General features: G+C 47.8%; 1 protein-coding gene across 1 annotated transcript in view; it reads left to right on the forward strand.

Annotated features, from left to right (window-relative positions):
- The window catches only part of glra3 (glycine receptor, alpha 3), a 36,921-nt gene that overhangs the window by 13,566 nt on the left and 3,090 nt on the right, over positions 1-20,265 (forward strand). The window contains exons 2-8 of the mRNA XM_029258970.1: positions 1,675-1,781; positions 4,898-4,965; positions 7,038-7,261; positions 8,718-8,800; positions 10,853-10,990; positions 14,369-14,583; positions 14,888-15,034. Coding sequence (XP_029114803.1) covers positions 1,675-1,781; positions 4,898-4,965; positions 7,038-7,261; positions 8,718-8,800; positions 10,853-10,990; positions 14,369-14,583; positions 14,888-15,034 — 982 coding nt within the window. The remainder of the gene's footprint in view (positions 1-1,674; positions 1,782-4,897; positions 4,966-7,037; positions 7,262-8,717; positions 8,801-10,852; positions 10,991-14,368; positions 14,584-14,887; positions 15,035-20,265) is intronic.

The following is a 20,265-nucleotide window of genomic DNA, read 5'->3' on the forward strand; positions in this document are numbered from 1 at the left end:
TTGAGGCTTCCATTTTTCTATCTGTAATGTTGCATAATTTCGTACAGGGGTTTTTGAAGTCTACGATAATATGATTTTTGCGGGGTTTACTCTAATTTTCGTTTTGGCTGCTAAAATTTCTTAATATTGTGATGTCTTTTGACTTTTTTAGGCTGGTGATCCTGCAGTTGTGTGACAGAATGATTTTTGGAGCCTCTGTTTTTGTTATTCTCCGATACCGTGTAGCTCAGTGCTTCCTTCACACCAAAGTGCTTGAATCTTAACTTTGATTTCATAATGCGTATAGGTACTCGGACCCAGGACCCATCTGTGCTCACAGACCGTCTGCTTTACATTTATTTATTGAGCTGACACTTCCCTCCAAAGCAATTGGCAATGTTGAGCTACAAAGGTGGGTAATTTTCACTGGAGCGATGTAGGATATTTCCTTGCCTTAAGGGTATCGCAGCAAGAGTTGGGATTTTAACCCATGTCCTTCTGGTGGAAGGAAGGCTCTCTCCTCCAGTCATGCACTGGGATGTGCTACCTGCTCTATTTGGTGGCACAGCGTAAGAAAAGGTCCAGGTTTATTCAGCTGCGCAGCGGTGCAAAAATCACTTACAAAGGCAGTCAAGTCCTCCTCTTCTCCTTTGTGGTCGTTCCCACCAGTGGGGTCCCGTTGTCCGCGATCCGCTCTGCGCTGTCCCATCGGCACTCATGTGTCATAAGCGGTTTCTCCAGCAGCAAGCCAGGCCCAAAAATGCTGCCGTGACATGTCTCAGCGTCAGACACCGTGACAGGGTAACGGGGGGTCGACGCCCTCGGCAGGGAACAAAGGAGCAGGCTTCGTTCACACTTTAGGTAAACGCGGGACACCAAGATGACTGACAGGCGTCTGCGGCAACAAAACTGCCTCCCGCTCTAGAAGGGATTTTCCTATCGCAGCGGCAGCACGTGTACCGAGATGCCGGAGTAGAGAGGACACATTTTTTGCACCATTCAGACATGCGGGGCCATGTGATGGCTCCCAACCCATTCCGCGCTCTTACAGACGTAGATGGGTGGTTCCCTTTTGTCACCATTTGTTTTTTTCCTGTTTTCTCTTCAAAATAACCAGCGAGAGGAGGGTTCAGCACAGCATGTGTCTCCTTCTGCGGGCAGATGACTTCACCAAATCCCTGAGAAAGTCACCTGTCGGCGGTTTAGTAGATAAAAAAACCTAGTAAATTTTGAATCTCCATTGGAGACTTAACTGTTTAAGTTGACAGCTTCACCATATTGTTGCCACCCAGAATGTGTATTGATACCTGCGTGAATAACTGAGAGCTGTCGTAGGAGACGCTTACATTTGCTCCAGGAAGCACACGTGATATTTTCCTGCTAAAGAGTCTATACTATATGAAGTGAAAGCCTCTGCATAGATGATTTGTGCAATTTATTGCTTATTCCCTTACACAATTTGTCAGACTGGATCTTAGGTCTCATATTGCTTCCTTGTGTTGTTTCATAGCTGACCTCATATTTTCTGGTTTTCTCCCTCTGTTTCTATTCACTAATTTAAATGCTGAAGATCAAGCAACACTGAAGTGAATAAAGAGACAAACAGATATCAGAGTTAAAGGGTTATATGGCCCGTCAGTGAAAACGACCCCAGAGGCAGCCGTGTGACTTGTGCGTCTCTCCTGTTTTCCGCAGCCTGGTTGCATCCAAGGACCTGGTGCCCATGTCCCCCTCGGACTTCTTAGACAAGCTCATGGGACGGACCTCAGGTTACGATGCCAGGATTAGACCCAATTTCAAAGGTAAGGTGCCTGTTTGTCTACTTAGCACTTTAAGTGTAGTTTTTGTGGCATTTACAGAGTAAACCCCATGTTTGCATCGTTGTAAATGCCCAACCGGCCAGATATTAAATTAAAAAGGCCAAGACAGCAACCAAGGAATGGACAGCTGTCTTTCACATTCGCCTCTCCATCTGCCTGGTCTGGACAGGAGCCTTCATTCGGTCTGGGCCAGGTTTGGATTCTGCCAGACAGCAGAACCTCGGCAGAACACGATAACAAACACGGACACGTTGTCATCAGCAAACACCAAATGCGCTCTGAATGCCAGTGTGATTAGAATGGTCTCAGTTATAATAGTGCGCACATCAGCTCTGTCCAGATTGTGTTTGGGTTTCCTGCCCTTTAAGCAAAATGTCCACAATGCTCCACAGATACCTTCCTGTAAGTATATATTTGCCTTCCCTCCAACCTGCACCCATCTATTAGACATCAGGGAAGTTTCTGAAAAATTCATGGTGGACATGTTCACACAGTCTGGACTGCTCCCCATCCGCACATGTGAAAATGGAGCTGCATTAGATGTTGACCGCGGATCTACTGGTGATCCAGCTGAAATTCTGGATTATAGGTGAAGGTTTGGAGACGATGCAAGGGGATGTTCACTGATTCAGCGCCTGGGGAATCCTTCCTGACTGTCAGATGGCTCTCCTGCAGGGAGATACACACCATTTTATTCCCCAGAGACATGGCCTGTTTCCAGTTTCTTAATGTATATTAAATAGAAATAACTTAAAGCATCACTTATTGGCTATAACATAAAGATTATTGCACCCCCATTGTGCAATGTGACTGAGTTCACCGGTCTGTAGATATTCGTTCAGGCCAGTGTAAACGTGTTCCAATAAACATGGTCAGAAAATGAAGTTTTAAAAACAATTTCTGAGCATCTTTCCATAGAGGCCCAAATCTTACAGGGGACAAGGAGTAATTGATATGCTGTAAATGTTTTAAATATTTCATATTTTTACATGCACTGTAAGAATTTGAAGGTCAGCTTGCATTAGATGCATATGTAATACCTATAGATTAACATACACACACATTTTCAGAACCGCTTGTCCCATACGGGGTCACAGAGCCTACCCGGTAACACAGGGCGTAAGGCCAGAGGGGGAGGGGACACACCCAGGACAGGACACCAGTCCGTCGCAAGGCACCCCAAGCAGGGCTCGAACCGCAGACCCACGGAAGAGCAGGACCTGGTCCAACCCACTGCGCCACCGCGTTCCCGCTCACCTATAGATTAATAGAATATTCTTAATATTTGGGGTATAATATTATATCTGAGGTGGCGTTTCTGAAGGGGATGTAAGCGCAGAAATAAATGTAAGATAAGTTTCAATAAAGTTATTAAAAAACACCACATTTCCAAAATACATTATCACAATCAAAGCTAATAAAAAAATCAAATCATTGCTTAGTTTAGTGTCAAACACAAAATTAAGAAAGGCAGCAAAATTAACTTAGAATGCTGTGAAATCAAAACCATATTTAAAAATTGTCATTCTCTCTAAAAAAAAAGATAATAAACTAATAGAAAGACCTCATATACAATCTCCAAGCATGGAGCACATTTAGGAAGGTAAAATGCAGAACACTTAATCTCATAAATCAGGGCAAACTCATAAAACTGAACTCAGGACAGCTGGTAGAGTACTGGTGTGAGTGGCTGCGTTTGGTGGATCCAAAGAGCACAGATTCATGACTCACCTCCAACTGTACATTTATATTTACATTTAGATGTGTTCATTTATCAGACGCTTCCCTCCAAAGCGACGTGCATCTCACAGAAAATGCAATATTTTCATTACATTAGGAGAAAGAGACACTTAGATGCAGACCTGTGATTCTTAAGTACATTTGGTTTCTTTTCACCATACGAACCAATGTTCATCACATGAGTAGCTGCATAAAATTTTTTCCAGAAAATAAATCAATCAAATGTTGATATATAAACCCATAATTTATTCCTACAAAGTGACTTACAATGATTATCTACTTAGAATTATCTACTCACTCATGGAGGTGGGTAATTTTCATTATTTAATCATTTTAATTACCCAGTTTTATATATTATTAATCGTTTATATACTAATACATAATAGTTGAATAAATAGATAATGATTAATCATTTTAATGATCCAATTTTAATTACCGTAGAGTCCTTACCCTAATTGAGCCAGTAAAAATCCCCAGCTCTTCAAATGAGTAAAAGGTTGCAAGTAGCTTATCATTAAAAGTTGCTATACAGTAAAGCACGAATTAAAAAACGTGAGCAATCAATGCATAGCTTTAGCTCCTAGAATCTGCATTTCCTCTACAATCTGTTACCACAGTCATTCCTATATTTGAAAGCACCCAAACAGCATTAAAACAAACAAAAAAATTTTAAAAACCTTTAAAAATGTGATTAAAATCTGCTGTCAGATTCCCTAAACAGTAAATATGTGAGAAAAAGGTGATGAATCATAATGCCAATTTGTGACCCGTGGAATGAACACTTTCACATTCTTAGAGATGGCAACTTATTTGACTGTTTATCAAAGATCATTCTGAGAATTAGAGTTTTTTTTCATACACCTCTGTTTTCTAGCGTTGCTCCGATTTCGCTTTGAGTGTGTTGTCGTTGAGCATTCGTGTAGGGCACAAGACCCAACACTTCCATGAACTCCGCATTACTAATTCAGCGAGCACTTTATCGATTGCATGTCTGCGGGAGCGATAATGCAGAGCGGGAACACACACACGCACACGTGCGGACAAACATGCACACACTCCCACAACGAGCAGAAGCTTGAGCGAGCGTAGTAATTAAGAGAAAACTGATATAAATCAGCGTGGAGACATGAATAGCGCAACTTAAACATCACTTTTGAAATGAATGTGTGAGTAATAAGCCATTTACAATGCAGCGGTGACAATCAGTTATTCATGAAGTTTGTGAACGTGTTATGCAAGCTTCGTGAATGCTAAAGTGCATTTGGCACTTAAGTCTTGCTTCCATTATCAGTTTAAAAATGATTCTGTTATTTATGTATTTATTTATTTATTTTTTTTTTATTTAATTTCTAACTCAGGTCCTCCAGTGAATGTGTCCTGCAACATCTTCATCAACAGCTTCGGCTCCATCGCGGAAACAACAATGGTGTGTATTATGGGCCTTGCAGTTTTCATTCTGAGGTCTGCACGTGTGTGTGTGTGTGTGTGTGTGTGTGTGTGTGTGTGTGTGTGTGTGTGTGTGTGTGTGTGTGTGTGTGTGTGTCTGGGGGCCCAGCTTTCTGCACCCTCAGCACCAGACCTCCTGCCACCTCCGTCCTTGGACCACGGTGAATAAGTAATCCGCCGTCAAAATAACACCGGAGGGAGCGATGGCTGCGAGTGCTGTTCCATAAATACTGCAGTGGACTCAAAACCCGTCTGTATCGTTTGGCGACAACCAGGAGCTGTTGGCCTCGTGTCCCTTCCCACGGTCCTAGGGACCGTCGAGAGGACCGTCCTCTAGTCTGTACGCACGTTGCCTCTACAATGGATCACTGCAGGTTGATGTCTTCCCTTCAGGTTCCTCAAAATTATCAAAAGCACAGACTCAACTCAGCTGACGCTATTACAGCTGACACTATAACTAACAGAAATTCTGATTTTTTTTTTTTTTATTTGATTGGAAAAATGAGGGTGGCACTCAGAGAAATAAATTTCATTTGGATGAAACGCAGAGGTGCTTCGGCTAAGTGTCTTCATCAGCGTCCACGTACATTATGTAAAGAGAAACATGCAGGCGTTATATGCAAATCTGGCAGGTCATGAACACATAACTGTTAGAAAAACATCAGACTGAATCCAGTAACTGAATGTTAGACATGAATCATAGGAAGTAGGAACAGCACGTAGAATATAAACACAATAATAACAGTAGTTCAAATAAGAGCACGAAAAGGTACAGGCAATAACTGGAAACTTAAAAATCATTTTGCTCTCATGTAAAGACATATTTACTATGGTAAATGGGTAGTAGTAGTGATGCATTAAGTTTTAATTGGATAACTGCCGTTACTGAAGTTTTAGATTTTCTTCAAACTGTCGATTGATCCCTGCACAGCTGGAAATGAAAACTTCCCACAAGCCACCAGGAGCCTGGGATTTGTAAGATAACCCTAACCCCCCAGCCCCCCACCCCCCCCGATTTCTTTGTTTCAGATCCCCCTGCCCCCCAATGGCTCTATGAGCTCCCAGTACCATAACAACCTGGCACAACTCAGATTTTCGAGACCCATCACACTCAACCCACTAACCATCATCCAGAGGCGTTCACTGGAACTCGAGCAGGTTTCTGGAAGTTTCCACTTCCACTGAGACGCAGTGAGTGATCAGCTTCACGCCCAGCTTGATCTTCGGAAAACGACTGTGTGATTTGTCACAGAGGCGTGAGACAAGGGCCTCAGAGGGGACTGCAGGGATAGATGTTTATTGGTTCAGTAGACAGTGACCTGAAGCAGCATACAGGGCCGAAGCTGGAGGGATACAATAAGTGCACACAGCTGTAGATGAGCAGCAAGAGCCTGATAGGGAAATGATAAAAATGATGAACTTATATCCCCCCCGTGCCCTGGCTGCACGTCCCACCCCCCACCATCACCCATCTCTCTTGCTCTGTCTCCGACACAAAGTTCACCAGTCCAGGGCTGCAATCTCTCCACCAGGTGTCTGCTGTTGTTAATCTGGTTTGCTGCGCTGAGGATTATGGGGCAGGGGTGCGGATTGCTCCACGTTCACTCGTAGGATTCTTCTGGATACTTCACACTGATGGGCGAGACAGAGAGAAAGCAATAAAATGCTTGTCTCTGCCAACCATAAAGTTATTGGATTTTCAATTTACTACATTTTTTGTAGTTTAATGTATTTCTTGCTGCTGGAAAAGGGCTGCATTATGCAATGATGTTCTAATATATACCAGATATCCTTATTCTGGCTAAGGCAGATGCTGCTGCTGCAGTTTATTGGTGAATTAAACACCCGGACAGCACTGACCAGGTCCTCATTACTGATGAAGTTATTTCTCAAAGATTTCCCACATGCCGCTGGGATGCGAACCGGCAACCTTCAGGTTCCAAACCTGCAAGCAGTGAACGTACAGCAGAAGCTCTGTGCTCTGCATGAGCATCAGGCTGGAGGAGGACATAACGGTGCAGTGATGCTCCTGACAGCCGCTCTCCTCCGCAGGACTACAGGGTGAACATCTTCCTGCGGCAGCAGTGGAACGACCCGCGGCTGGCCTACAGCGAGTACCCCGACGACTCGCTGGACCTGGACCCCTCCATGCTGGACTCCATCTGGAAGCCAGACTTGTTCTTCGCCAACGAGAAAGGGGCCCACTTCCACGACGTGACCACTGACAACAAGCTGCTGAGAATATTCAAAAATGGAAATGTCCTTTATTCTATAAGGTGAGCATCTGCTTCAATTTATGTTTCATACATTTAATTATTTATTTAAAAGCTGACACTTTTCTCCAAAGCAGCTTACAATGTTAAGCTACTTACAGTTATTCACCCATTTATACAGCTGGGTAATTTCAGCAGAACAACTTAGGGTACGTACCTTGTTCAGGGGTACTACAGCTGGGGTTCAAACATGCAACCATTTGACACCCAAAGGCAGCAGCTCTAACCACAATGCTACCAACTGCTCCGGTGTCCCATCATGCAGTATCATTTGTTAGGAGGTCATAGTGATGTAATGCACTGGCATGTAACCTAATGTCTGTTCATAACTCATTTTGTTTGTAACTTCATAGCCACTTTTACCACTAAGTTACAATTAATAAAAGGTCAATAATAGAGACATTCCTTGTTTTATTCAGTGTTGAGCTCTACCGCAATCTCAAATACAGCCATAATAAATATAAAATACTCCAAAACTTCTTGTATTAATTTTTTTATTAACTTTGACCCACACTGAATGAACAGTAATTTCTGAAAATAAAAACACGTTGCCTCCACAACTACTGTTCAATAGTGATTGTTAACTGATACATCCCATGAACATGTCCGGTGTTCCCCATCTTGTCATTGATGACAGACACCGAGGAACTGCACACACGAGCTGAAAACACTGTGGAAATGAGTTGAATTAGTGTGGTCCCACACTCTTATTCTCTCTTGTTGCTCTTTACTGCCACCTATCAGCTCAGCGGGTGACTACAGGTCGCCTTCGCTCCACTGCAAAAAGCAATTGAAGGGAAAAGATGAGCAAAGAAAATGCAATCAAAAAATAAATAAATAAACTGCTAAATGTTTGTATCTTTGAAAATTCATAACACCGCTGTTCACAACACGAGGAGCCAGTGCCATTCATAGAAAAATCATAAGCGCCCAAAAAAGATGGAGCAAAATGGATTTTTCTCTTCTATAATTAACAGCGTGTGCAGACACCATGTCTTTAAGGCCCCCGCAAAAGCGTGTCACACTGATGCGTGTATCGGGGAAGACACAGCGTGTGGCACGTGGCACAAACACACACGGACTCCTGGAGCGTGTTGTGAGTCGCCGGCGAGGTTTTGAACGCGGTTGCTGTTACCATGCAGATAGAGGGCAGCAGAAATTCGACGTGACTGAGGACTCACGGTGCGGACAGCCCCCAGCTCCTCAGGGAAGGATGTAGTTTGGAAAAAATAATAATAATCTGCAGCTGTCCCCCTCGTTGTCAGTAACAACCTCCGCATGGAAAATTGGGGGGGGGGGCAAGTACTGTCATTTACAAGTTAACAAAATGTACCAATAAACTCTGCTTATGTGTGATATTACATGTCATATTACATATGACACTTTGTGATATTGCATGTGTATTGAGCTGCTCTGTTTGCACCCAGTGCCATCGCTGTCACTCACTTTATTACCGCAGGTTAACTCTAACACTCTCCTGCCCCATGGATCTCAAGAACTTCCCGATGGACGTGCAGACGTGCATCATGCAGCTGGAGAGCTGTGAGTACCTTCGCTTCCCTTCCGATCAGCGTCAAACAGCCGGTTACATAAGGCCGGGTTCGGGCCGTGCCTCACACGAGCGGGAGAGCACGCCCCCTCCGAAAATAGCTCTCAAACACAGCCTCCTCCTGCTACAGGCAACCATGAGGTCACTTGCAAAATTCATGAGCCTCTCGTACCATGAAGGTTTACCCCCAGCTGTAAAACACGATCATGTGTAGAGTTACGGATGGAAGCTGACTGCGCCGGTCCTGGCCGGACTGTGGTGGGAGGCTCTCTCCACAGCAGACGTGCGGGCATCACAGAGAGCCTCCTGTTTCCACGCTCGAGATCCTGCCCCTGGGTGAAGAAATGTCCATGTCGCAGTCGCACACTGGTGCCTGTCTGCTCCCACTTCGTCTCCCGCTTCAACACAGCACGTTCCGGCCTCGGCCTTAAAGGTCATCGCTTGGTCCCGGGTCCGATTGTGGTATCAACCCGTTAGGAGTGCACTTGGTTCAGGAGGCATCTACCCCAGTTATCGCCTTTCCAACTTTGCATATGTAAATTTGTTGCATTTTTATCCAAAGCACTTTATGTGGATTACAGCTGAAGGGTTTGGGCTACAAATGAGCAAAGAGGATGTTTCAGCAAAGCCGTTTCGGTCGGGGTGTCCTCGGGGTGTAGTGTCAGAGTCCATCCTGAGATACCTTCGCGGTCAAAGTGGTCAAGAAGTGGCGGGGGTCTAACTCCATGAGGATGTGGAAGCATGGCAGAGCGGGGAGAAGGCGTCCCGCATCCCGTTCTTTCCACCCCTGGAAGAACGATTGATCCAGCGGAGTCGCTCGCGGCTCGAGAGGCTGCGCTGAACGGTCCGTGACCACAGGTTTCCATCCCAACATGTCGGAAAACACTATGCGGACTTTGAATCTATTTAAGGAAACAAAAAATCACTTTGGGACTGATTTACTGAAACATTTTACACACCATCTCCCTTCAGTGCTGTTTAGACCCGGGGGTGTTTTTCTGGCACAGTTAAATGCTTCCAGAGACCATTTGCGTTCATCCACAGGCCTCAGATTACTTTCTTAAGCACCACAGTTAGGGTGCTTAAGCCTTGCAGTCCTCTTGTTATGGCTGAGGTGCATTGAAGTGAAGCATCGTGACATTTAAATGGTGCTAAAATCTGAGCGGTAAAGAATCCTGAGGGCTAATGAAGCAGCTGTAGAAATAATAACCTGGTCGGTTTAGACCCCTGTTCAGCCGGACCACCACTGTGTCCACTTCCGTAACTCTGGTGGACCCTAATAAGGGTAAACATTAATAAACAATGGAATTTTGATGTCTGACTAGTTAACCTGCTCATTTTCAGTTTAGTTTCCTCTGCAGGTCACCCCAAATATTAGGTCACATATATAGTACATCGTACAATTTTCTCATATGTTTGTAGGTGGTGGCTTGGACACCTGTCTCAGTTTAACCTAGTAAAACAAGTAAGTATTGCTGAGACAGACTTAGAGCCTATAGTGGAATATATCTCTGGCCACAGCTGTAGTATTATTATTATTATTATTATCACACGCACACACCATCATCTGAAACCGCTTGTCCGATGCTGGGTCGTGGGGAGCCGGAGCCTAAACCGGCAGCACGGGGCGTAAGGCCGGAGGGGGAGGAGACACACCCAGGACGGGACGCCAGTCCGTCACAAGGCACCCCAAGCGGGACTCGAACCCCAGACCCACCAGAGAGCAGGACCCTGTTCAACCCACTGCAGTAATAATAATAATAATAATAATAATAATAATAATAATAACAATCTTTACCTGCTACCTTTATTCAAACCTAACAATGTTAGGTTTCTATGCTCAGCTCCGTACACTGATTTACCTATTAATAAAGCCAAGTAAGTTTCACTGTATCAGTTCAGGGTAAGTACCTTGATCATGGGCTCTACAGCAGGAGGTGGGTTCTGAACGAACGACCTTCACCATGCAGTTGTTTTCGCAGTCACGTTGACTGTAGATACCATGAAGATGCTCACTAATCCTCCCCATGTTGCTCTCGCCGCAGTCGGCTACACGATGAACGACCTCATCTTCGAGTGGCAGAAAAATGGGCCGGTGCAGGTGGCCGAGGGCCTGACGTTACCCCAGTTCATCCTGAAGGACGACAACGACCTGCGCTACTGCACCAAGCACTACAACACAGGTAGGGACACAAAGCAACGTTTTACCTGCTGCTCAATATGCCAGGTGTAGGCTGATTTGTGTCAGTCTTGTCATTGAAGGAGCCTGCATACTTGGATTCCATACCAGCTTTACTGTAGTAAAGTTCTAAACAGCTCTACTGAGTTCAAATTATGTGAACCACAGGACCACTCAGGGTCCCCAACTGTATCAGGTGCCCGATGTGTGGCTGTCATCCCTCGTTCCATGCCGTGCTTTGTTGTCCTTCACTAAGGCTAAAACAGGGTGAATAATAAAGACCCAAACACACCCACGGCGCAAGAATCGCTTCCAAACGATGGCCTTGCTGCACGGTGTGTCGCACCGGGGGAAGGAGGAGCCTCCCCATGTCGGAATTGAAGAAGCGTGTTTTCCGTGCTCTCCTCCCCTCAGTTATGTTCACATCATAAGCGCTGTTCCCCGGCGGCTGTCACATAATCACCGAATCTGTCGCAAAATTCCGGCTTCATCGCATGGTCTCGTACCTTCGAACGGGAGCTGAAAGAAAGGGCTTTTCGTCTACGTGTGTGTGTGTGTGTGTGTGTGTGTGTGTGTGTGTGTGTGTGTGTGTGTGCGCGCGCACGCATTTCCTGGTTTCCTGGATCCAGAACAAGGTCGCTGGCAGGTTAGCGGCAGGCCATTAGCTGTATGTCACATGCACACGGGACAGGCTCATAAAATAAAAGGGATCGAGGCTCTGCTCAACACCAAACCATATATCTGTCAGAAGAGCTTTTTTACCGTTGATTGAACCATCATGTCTGCTGCTGAAACAGCCCGCCTGCGTGCACTCTGAAACCCGGATAGGATCACTTTGAGGCCCTCCTGTTATTGCAGACATTAATCCCATTTCTATGCAATGGGTGGGGTGGGGTGGGTGAGTGTGTTTCTTTCTGTGTGCGTCGAAAAGGGGCCAATTCTGCCTCATCGCTCCTGGGCATCGCTTCGCACACACCCCGTAGTTAGTCCGTTGCTAACGGCAACCGCATCGCGGCACTTCCGGAACCGCGCGCCACACGTGCTGAAGGGTAGCTGCAGAGTTGAGAAGGCGCAAGGCCAAGGACACAAGCAAAGAAGGGCCCAGTGGGACTTTCGCTGTAGATGCGGGGCATCGATCCCTCAACCACCACAAAGGGGAACCCATTTAAGACTCGTTCTTGTGATTGACAGCAAGCCCCGTGACGGTGGGGGTGGGGGTTTCTGCATCAGACAAAACCTCTCACGGCAGAATTAATCATTCCCCGAAACTAATCAATGTCAGGCTTCTGTTCCATTTCATCTGGTGGAAGACGTATCGATCTTAGCAATCGATGGTGAGACCAGTAAACCACCAGCCTCGGGGTCACAGATTAAAATCTGAAAAAATGTGCCCTTTTGTTCTGACGTCGTTAAATGAGCATAAATTCAAATGAGGAGCTCGCTGTGTTTAACAGCCAAGATGCAATTATGAAAATTAAACAAAGGGGTTCCATTATGGCACTTAATACCATGATTTACTGTGTCTGCCATGGCAACCTGGTGCAACAGAGACAACTCACAACGTTCGGCTATTATGCTGATTTAACAATTTTACAGCTGGGTAATTTCTACTAGAGCAATTTAGAGCAAGTAGCTTGATGAAAGGTGTGAGATGCAAACCTGCGAGTCCAGAGGCAGAAGCTCACCACCTCATCACCTGCTGCGCGGACTTTATACGACCACAGTGTGTGTGCGTGTTGGAGTGTGTCGTGTTGTGTGTGTGTACTGGAGTGTGTTGTGCAGTGTGTACTGCGGTGCGTCCTGGAGTATGCTCTACACGATACGTCACTATACAGTTTGCACCGCTCCAGAGCGAGCCCTGCTACCACGGTACGGTTTACCATGCCTGCTTTCGCTTCTCAAACAGAAACAAAGTTCAAACGCCACACAAGACTCATTATGAAGTGTAAACTCCCCCTCCAGGCTGCAAGGGGCGTTTTCTTTGGATCTCGGTGTGGCAGGAGTTATGGATTTCTGCATAACATATCGACGTTACGATATTTTCTACTTGAGTACTGACCCAACAGAGGCTTCAGTCTGTTTCGCTTTGCTGATCAACAGAAGATGTATGGACTTGACTCAGACAGGACTGTTCCAGAATGCTCCGCTTTCACAGCATCAGTGTTTTAATGGTCGAAGGAGTTGCGCTCTGTGGGTTATAGCGCTGGTCCACTCTGCAATATGACATCATACGGTGCGGTCACACATGGTTCACCAAGCAAATTCCTTGCTCTGCTCGTTTGTTTTCACATGTATAGGTTTTGCAAAAACGGTGTGTGAGGAAAGCACACGCAACTCATCTCTGAGTTGTTGGGCTCTGTGAGTTGTAAAAGATGTTGCGTGTCAGCGCTGTCGCCAGGGGGAGGAAAACAATTGTAGAAATGAGCGAGGACCAGATACCATCTCACTCAGCCGTGAATTTGAAATGTGTCACCTGCTTATCCCGGCTAATGACACCTGTGGCTGTTACCACGGAGAGGAGGGCATTCATCGAATTCCAGGATACGAAATTGCTTGCGGCACGCGCAACCGCTGTTGCCTTTGTCCGTGAAACAGTGCGTGCCGCAGTGCATCTTGGGAAAAGAAGGGCCCTTCACTGCGGATCTCGCTGCTCCCTGGTGTCTGCGCCCCTCAGGGCTGTCAGTCACTCTGTTGGCTGTCCTGCTGGCCACCGTTACACCTGTTTCCACTGTACACAGTGTACATCTGCTACACACATACAGCCCTTATACACACAAAGACACACACCTTTGCTGTCCTTACACACACACACACGCAAGGACACGCAGGGATGTTGGCATCTCTGCAAGGGTGACCAACTGCACACACGTGAAAGTCTTCCTGCTGCACACCTTCATTTTTTCTTCTTACCATTTCTGAGAGCATTCCTCAAACTGTTGTTTGACTGAGTTGCCATGGTAACCGCTGACCTCACACAGTTATGATCCCGGGGGAGGAATTAAGCACGTTATGCAGGGAACGGAAAGCCGCCCTCCCTTCCCCCACATTCAAACCGTAGAAGGCTACTTTGACTTTGCCTCTTTCGTTTAGGCTCACTGTTATCGTCATGAGGCGACAAGGTGACACCAGTCATGGCGTATTCCATCAGGGGTCTGCTGTCCACTCATCTTCCCGTTCCTTCCGTTCCCTACCCTTTTCCACATGGGGCCTGAGCGCAGAAGGTCCCAGGACTTATTTCCAACACTCAGCAGGCAGCTACGCAAAGCCTGTGCTAACGGTTAAGCTAAAGGCTAAGCTAATGGCTATGTTAATAACTGATCTAATGCTTGATCTTGAGCTAACGACTAACCAGGGAGCTTGTTTTCTGGTTTCTTTGCCCAAGGGAAATTCACTTGCATTGAGGTGCGATTCCACCTGGAGCGGCAGATGGGCTACTACCTGATCCAGATGTACATCCCTAGCCTGCTGATCGTCATCCTGTCCTGGGTGTCCTTCTGGATCAATATGGATGCCGCGCCCGCCCGGGTGGCCCTGGGCATCACCACCGTGCTCACGATGACCACGCAGAGCTCAGGGTCCCGGACCTCCCTACCAAAGGTATGGCGTCCCACAGCTTTCTGCTTCATGGTGCAGTCATGGCTGCTGGAGATCAGTGTTACTGAGGGGAGCAACTAATCCTGCCTGCGTTTGCAATAATTATGTTTGTATCTAAGTAATTAGCTTTCTCCCGTTTAATTAAAATAACCTGTGTAAGCAGCATAAGAATTTGTACACAACCAAGAGGATTTTACATGGATAAAAAGTGCTGTTTATTAATAAAGTGATGTAAACATATGTGTGTGTGTGTGTGTGTGTGTGTGTGTGTGTGTGTGTGTGTGTGTGCGCGCTTAACTTTGCTCAGGTGTCCTACGTGAAGGCCATCGACATCTGGATGGCCGTGTGTTTGCTGTTTGTGTTCTCTGCTCTGCTCGAGTACGCAGCAGTGAACTTCGTCTCCAGGCAACATAAGGAGTTGCTAAGATTCCGTCGTAGGAGGAAGAAGAGCAAGGTACCGTCAAAACTACTCCAAAAGTGCATTTCTGTTTCACATTAAGAAATATTAAAAAAAAAAAACCACAGGACAAAAAAGAAACTAATAACAGATGCAGTACATGTGTTATTCAAGTTATCAAGTTTAGATAGACACAAAAAAACATATTGTATTCTAAAGTTATTTTGAAAATGTACCTAAGTTAATGTACAATGTAATTGGTTTTATTTAATGAAATTTATAAGCCAAAATGAAAAGCGGATGCGGAAAAATACAAGTGAAGTTGCTGATTCGGTTTGTGGTAGAATGACTGTTCCTGGGAATGCCATTTAACCTTTGTACTTAAGTTGTAAAAAAGATAAAAATACCGGTATTATTTGTCTCGCCTTCACACGGTGACAATAAAAAGGGATCGCGGTGGTGAGCGAGGCAGGGCTCTGAAAGAGACACTGAAATGGGTTTCCCAATTTGGACAGACTCCTCCGTGAACCGCCACCTTACCGTGGTGGAGGGGTTTGAGTGCCTGAATGAGTCCAGGAGCTATGTTGTCTGGGGCTATATGCCCCTGGTAGGGTCTCCCATGGCAGACAGGTCCTGGATGACAGACGAGACAAAGCGCGGTTCAAAAACCCCTTATGAAGGAAAAATCAAGGCTTTCATTTACCCCGCCCGGTATGGGGTCACCGGGGCCCCACCCTGGAGCCAGGCCTGGGGGGGGGGGGCTCGCATGCGAGCGCCTGGTGGCCAGGTCTATGCCCACGGGGCCTGGCCGGGCTCAGCCCGAAGCCATGACGTGGAGCCGCTCTTCGGTGGGCTCACCACCTGCCGGAGAAACCGTAAGGGGCCGGTGCATTGCGATTTGGGCGGTGGTCGGGGCCGAGTGCCTGGCCGACCCAAACCTCGGGCGCCAACTCTGGTTTTTGGGACTTGGAATGTCACCTCACTGGCGGGGAAGGAGCCTGAGCTGGTGCGGGAAGTTGAGAGATACCATCTAGATATAGTCGGGCTCACTTCCACTCACAGCTTGGGTTCTGGAACCACTCTACTCGATCGAGGGTGGACTCTCCACTATTCTGGCGTTGCCCAAGGTGAGAGGCGGCGGGCTGGTGTGGGCTTATTAATAGCCCCCCAGTTCAGCCGCCATGTGTTGGAGTCTACCCCGGTGAATGAGAGGGTCTTCCTACGCCTTCGGGTCAGGGAACGGTCTCTCACTGTCGTTTGTGCTTATGCGCCTAGCGGCAGTGTAGAGTACCCGGCCTTTTTAGAGTCCCTGGGGGGCGTGCTGGAAAGCGCTCCCACTAGGGACTCTGTCGTTCTACTGGGGGACTTTAACGCCCACGTGGGCAGCGACAGTGATACCTGGAGGGGCGTGATTGGGAGGAACGGCCTCCCTGATCTGAACCCGAGCGGTGAGTTGTTATTGGATTTCTGTGCTAGTCACGGTTTATCCATAACGAACACCATGTTCATGCATAAGGGTGTCCATCAGTGCACTTGGCACCAGGACACCCTAGGTCGGAGGTCGATGATCGACTTTGTAGTCGTTTCTTCTGACCTTCGGCCATATGTCTTGGACACTCGGGTGAAGAGAGGGGCTGAGCTGTCAACTGATCACCACCTGGTGGTGAGTTGGATTCGATGGCGGGGGAAAAAGCTGGACAGACCTGGCAGGCCCAAACGCATAGTGAGGGTCTGTTGGGAACGTTTGGCGGAGGCCCCTGTCAGAGAGGTCTTCAACTCCCACCTCCGACAGAGCTTCAACCAGGTCCCGAGGGAGGTGGGGGACATTGAGTCTGAATGGACTATGTTCCGCGCCTCCATTGTCGGGGCGGCGGTTCGGAGCTGCGGCCATAAGGTCTCCGGCGCCTGTCGCGGCGGCAATCCCCGAACACGGTGGTGGACACCGGAAGTAAGGGATGCCGTCAAGCTGAAAAAGGAGTTCTATTGGGCCTGGCTGGCTCATGGGACTCCTGAAGCAGCTGACAAGTACCGACGGGCCAAACGGAGCGCGGCTCTGGCAGTCGCCGCGGCAAAAACTCGGGCTTGGGAGGAGTTCGGTGAGGCCATGGAGGAAGACTTTCGGTCGGCCTCAAAGAGATTCTGGCAAACCGTCCGGCGACTCAGAGGGGGCAAGCGGTGTTCCACGAACACTGTTTACAGTGGAAGTGGTGCGCTGCTGACCTCAGCTGAGGATGTTCTCGGGCGGTGGAAGGAGTACTTTGAGGATCTCCTCAATCCCTCCGACACGCCTTCCGTAGAGGAAGCTGAGGCTGGGGACTCGGGGGGGGACTCGTCCATTACCCTGGCTGAAGTTGCTGAGGTAGTCAAAAAACTCCTCGGTGGCAAGGCTCCGGGGGTGGATGAGATCCACCCCGAGTTTCTCAAGTCTCTGGATGTTGTGGGGCTGTCTTGGCTGACACGCCTCTGCAGCATCGCGTGGAGTTCGGGAACGGTGCCTCTGGACTGGCAGACCGGGGTGGTGGTCCCTCTTTTTAAGAAGGGGGACCGGAGATTGTGTTCCAACTACAGGGGGATCACACTCCTTAGCCTCCCTGGGAAAGTCTATGCCAGGGTACTGGAAAGGAGAATCCGACCGATAGTCGAACCTCGGATTCAGGAGGAGCAATGCGGTTTTCGCCCTGGCCGTGGAACACTGGACCAGCTCTATACCTTCACTAGGGTGCTGGAGGGTTCGTGGGAGTTTGCCCAACCAGTCCATATGTGTTTTGTGGACCTGGAGAAGGCATTCGACCGTGTCCCTCGTGGCATCCTGTGGGGGGTACTTCGGGATTATGGGGTTCGGGGCTTGTTGCTACGGGCTGTTCGTTCCCTGTATGACCGGAGCAGGAGCTTGGTTCGCATTGCCGGCAGTAAGTCAGACCTGTTCCCGGTGCATGTTGGACTCCGCCAGGGCTGCCCTTTGTCACCGATTCTGTTCATTATCTTTATGGACAGAATTTCTAGGCGCAGTCAGGGAACGGAGGGTGTCTGTTTTGGTGGCCGCGAGATCTCGTCTCTGCTTTTTGCGGACGATGTGGTCCTGTTGGCTTCATCAAGCCAAGACTTGCAGCGTGCACTGGGGAGGTTTGCAGCCGAGTGCGAAGCGGCGGGGATGAGAATCGGCACCTCCAAATCCGAGGCCATGGTTCTCAGTCGGAAAAAGGTGGATTGCCCCCTCCGGGTTAGGGGGGAGTTGCTCCCTCAAGTGGAGGAGTTTAAGTATCTCGGGGTCTTGTTCACGAGTGAGGGAAAAATGGAGCGGCAGGTTGACAGACGGATCGGTGCGGCGTCCGCAGTAATGCGGTCATTGTACCGGTCTGTTGTGGTGAAGAGGGAGCTGAGTCGTAAGGCGAAGCTCTCAATTTACCGGTCGATCTACGTTCCTACCCTCACCTATGGTCATGAACTCTGGATCATGACCGAAAGAATGAGATCGCGGATACAAGCGGCAGAAATGAGTTTCCTCCGCAGAGTGGCTGGGCGCACCCTTAGGGATAGGGTGAGGAGCTCGGTCACCCGGGAGGAGCTCGGAGTAGAGCCGCTGCTCCTCCGCATCGAGAGGAGCCAGTTGAGGTGGCTCGGGCATCTGTTCCGGATGCCTCCTGGACGCCTCCCTGGGGAGGTGTTCCGGGCTTGTCCCACTGGGAGGAGGCCTCGGGGCAGACCCAGGACACGTTGGAGAGACTATGTCTCCCGGCTGGCCTGGGAACGCCTTGGGGTTCCCCCAGAGGAACTGGAGGAGGTGTGCGGGGAGAGGGAAGTCTGGAGGACTCTGCTCGGACTGCTGCCCCCGCGACCCGGCCCCGGATAAAAGCGGAGGAAGATGGATGGATGGATGGATGGATGGAATTTGGACAGAGAGGACAGGTTCCCTGTCGTAAGCCCCTTAGCAATAATCACTTTTGTTTTTCCATCACCACCTTATGACATGCATTCGTGTATGTGTTTGTGTGTGTGTGTGTGTGTGTGTGTACAAGGAAAATTATTTACACAAAAGGTTGCTGCTTAATGAAGGAATGACACAATTTCAGAAAGTCTGGTTGTTTTAAGCCAAAATAGAGCACAAAGAGAAATGTCAAGACAAGACGACTTTGAAGACATGGGTCCTGGAGGAGGTCCTCGTGATCTCCGTTATGGCCAGAGTCCAACCGGCTGACCGGGTGTCTAGTGGACCACCACCACTAGTGGGCACAGTTCTCAAGTGTTCTTCTCCAAGGCTGCTGGCTGTTGAACCCTGACTCTTGGGGTAAAGACGGCACCATGGTGGAGGAACGCTCCCACACAAACACTCATGACCTGGGTGGCAAGGTGACACAGCAAGTAGTGCTGCTGTCTCACAGTGCCTGGGTGGTGTGGGAGGACGTGAGTTTGATCCCTGCTCGGTCTGTGTGGAGTTTGTGTGGGTTTCCTCCGGGTGCTCTGGTTTCCTCCTGCAGTCTGAAGACATGCCGTTCAGGTTCACCCATAGTGTGTGAGTGACGAACAGAGAGAGTGTGTGTGTTCCACTGATGTATGGATGAGTGACCCAGTGTAAGTAGTGTATCTAGCAGTGTAAGTCACCGCGGTGAATAAGGTGTGTGGGCTCATAACACTACATAGAGCTCGTTGGAAGTCGCTTCGGAGAAAAGCCTCTTCTAAGTAAATAAATGTAGTAAGCTTAGATACAAATTCGTTTATTTAAACAAACAATTTTTGAATGCATTGACAATACCTGGCTAGTTTTACTCTCAGCAAGAACTAGCTTTTTTTAAAGCACTGAATATAAACGTATGGAGGAATTACGTTTTTTTCACTGTCTGATGTCAAGTAAATCCATTTTTATAGGTGTATAAAAGGATTTACTTGACATCAGACAGTGGGTATTGTGGGACTGTGGATATTAAAAACTATTGGTTATCCTGCCCCTTAGTGTACAGGGAAGGTACTGCGCCGAAGGAGGATTCTGAACTTGTTGCTTCTCAGAAGGACCGGCCTACGTTTCTGTGTGAGGCCCCTACTCTGATGTATTGCGTGGCTTTGACTGCGCGGTTTACGCTCGAACTCTTGCAGATCAGTCTGATCAGAGAAACGAGATTTTCACCACAGTCACACTGCGATAACTGGGAGGACACGACGCCCACGCATCTAGAACCACGTGATGCTCAATATGAACAATACACCTTGTAACTGATGAAAGATTATGCTCTTGTGCTTCATTAATGCAGAATTTTACAAACGGTTCACAAGGTAATATTCAAAAAGTTCTGGAA

Source organism: Scleropages formosus, chromosome 16 (genome assembly GCF_900964775.1).
Source record: "Scleropages formosus chromosome 16, fSclFor1.1, whole genome shotgun sequence".
NCBI lineage: Eukaryota > Metazoa > Chordata > Actinopteri > Osteoglossiformes > Osteoglossidae > Scleropages > Scleropages formosus.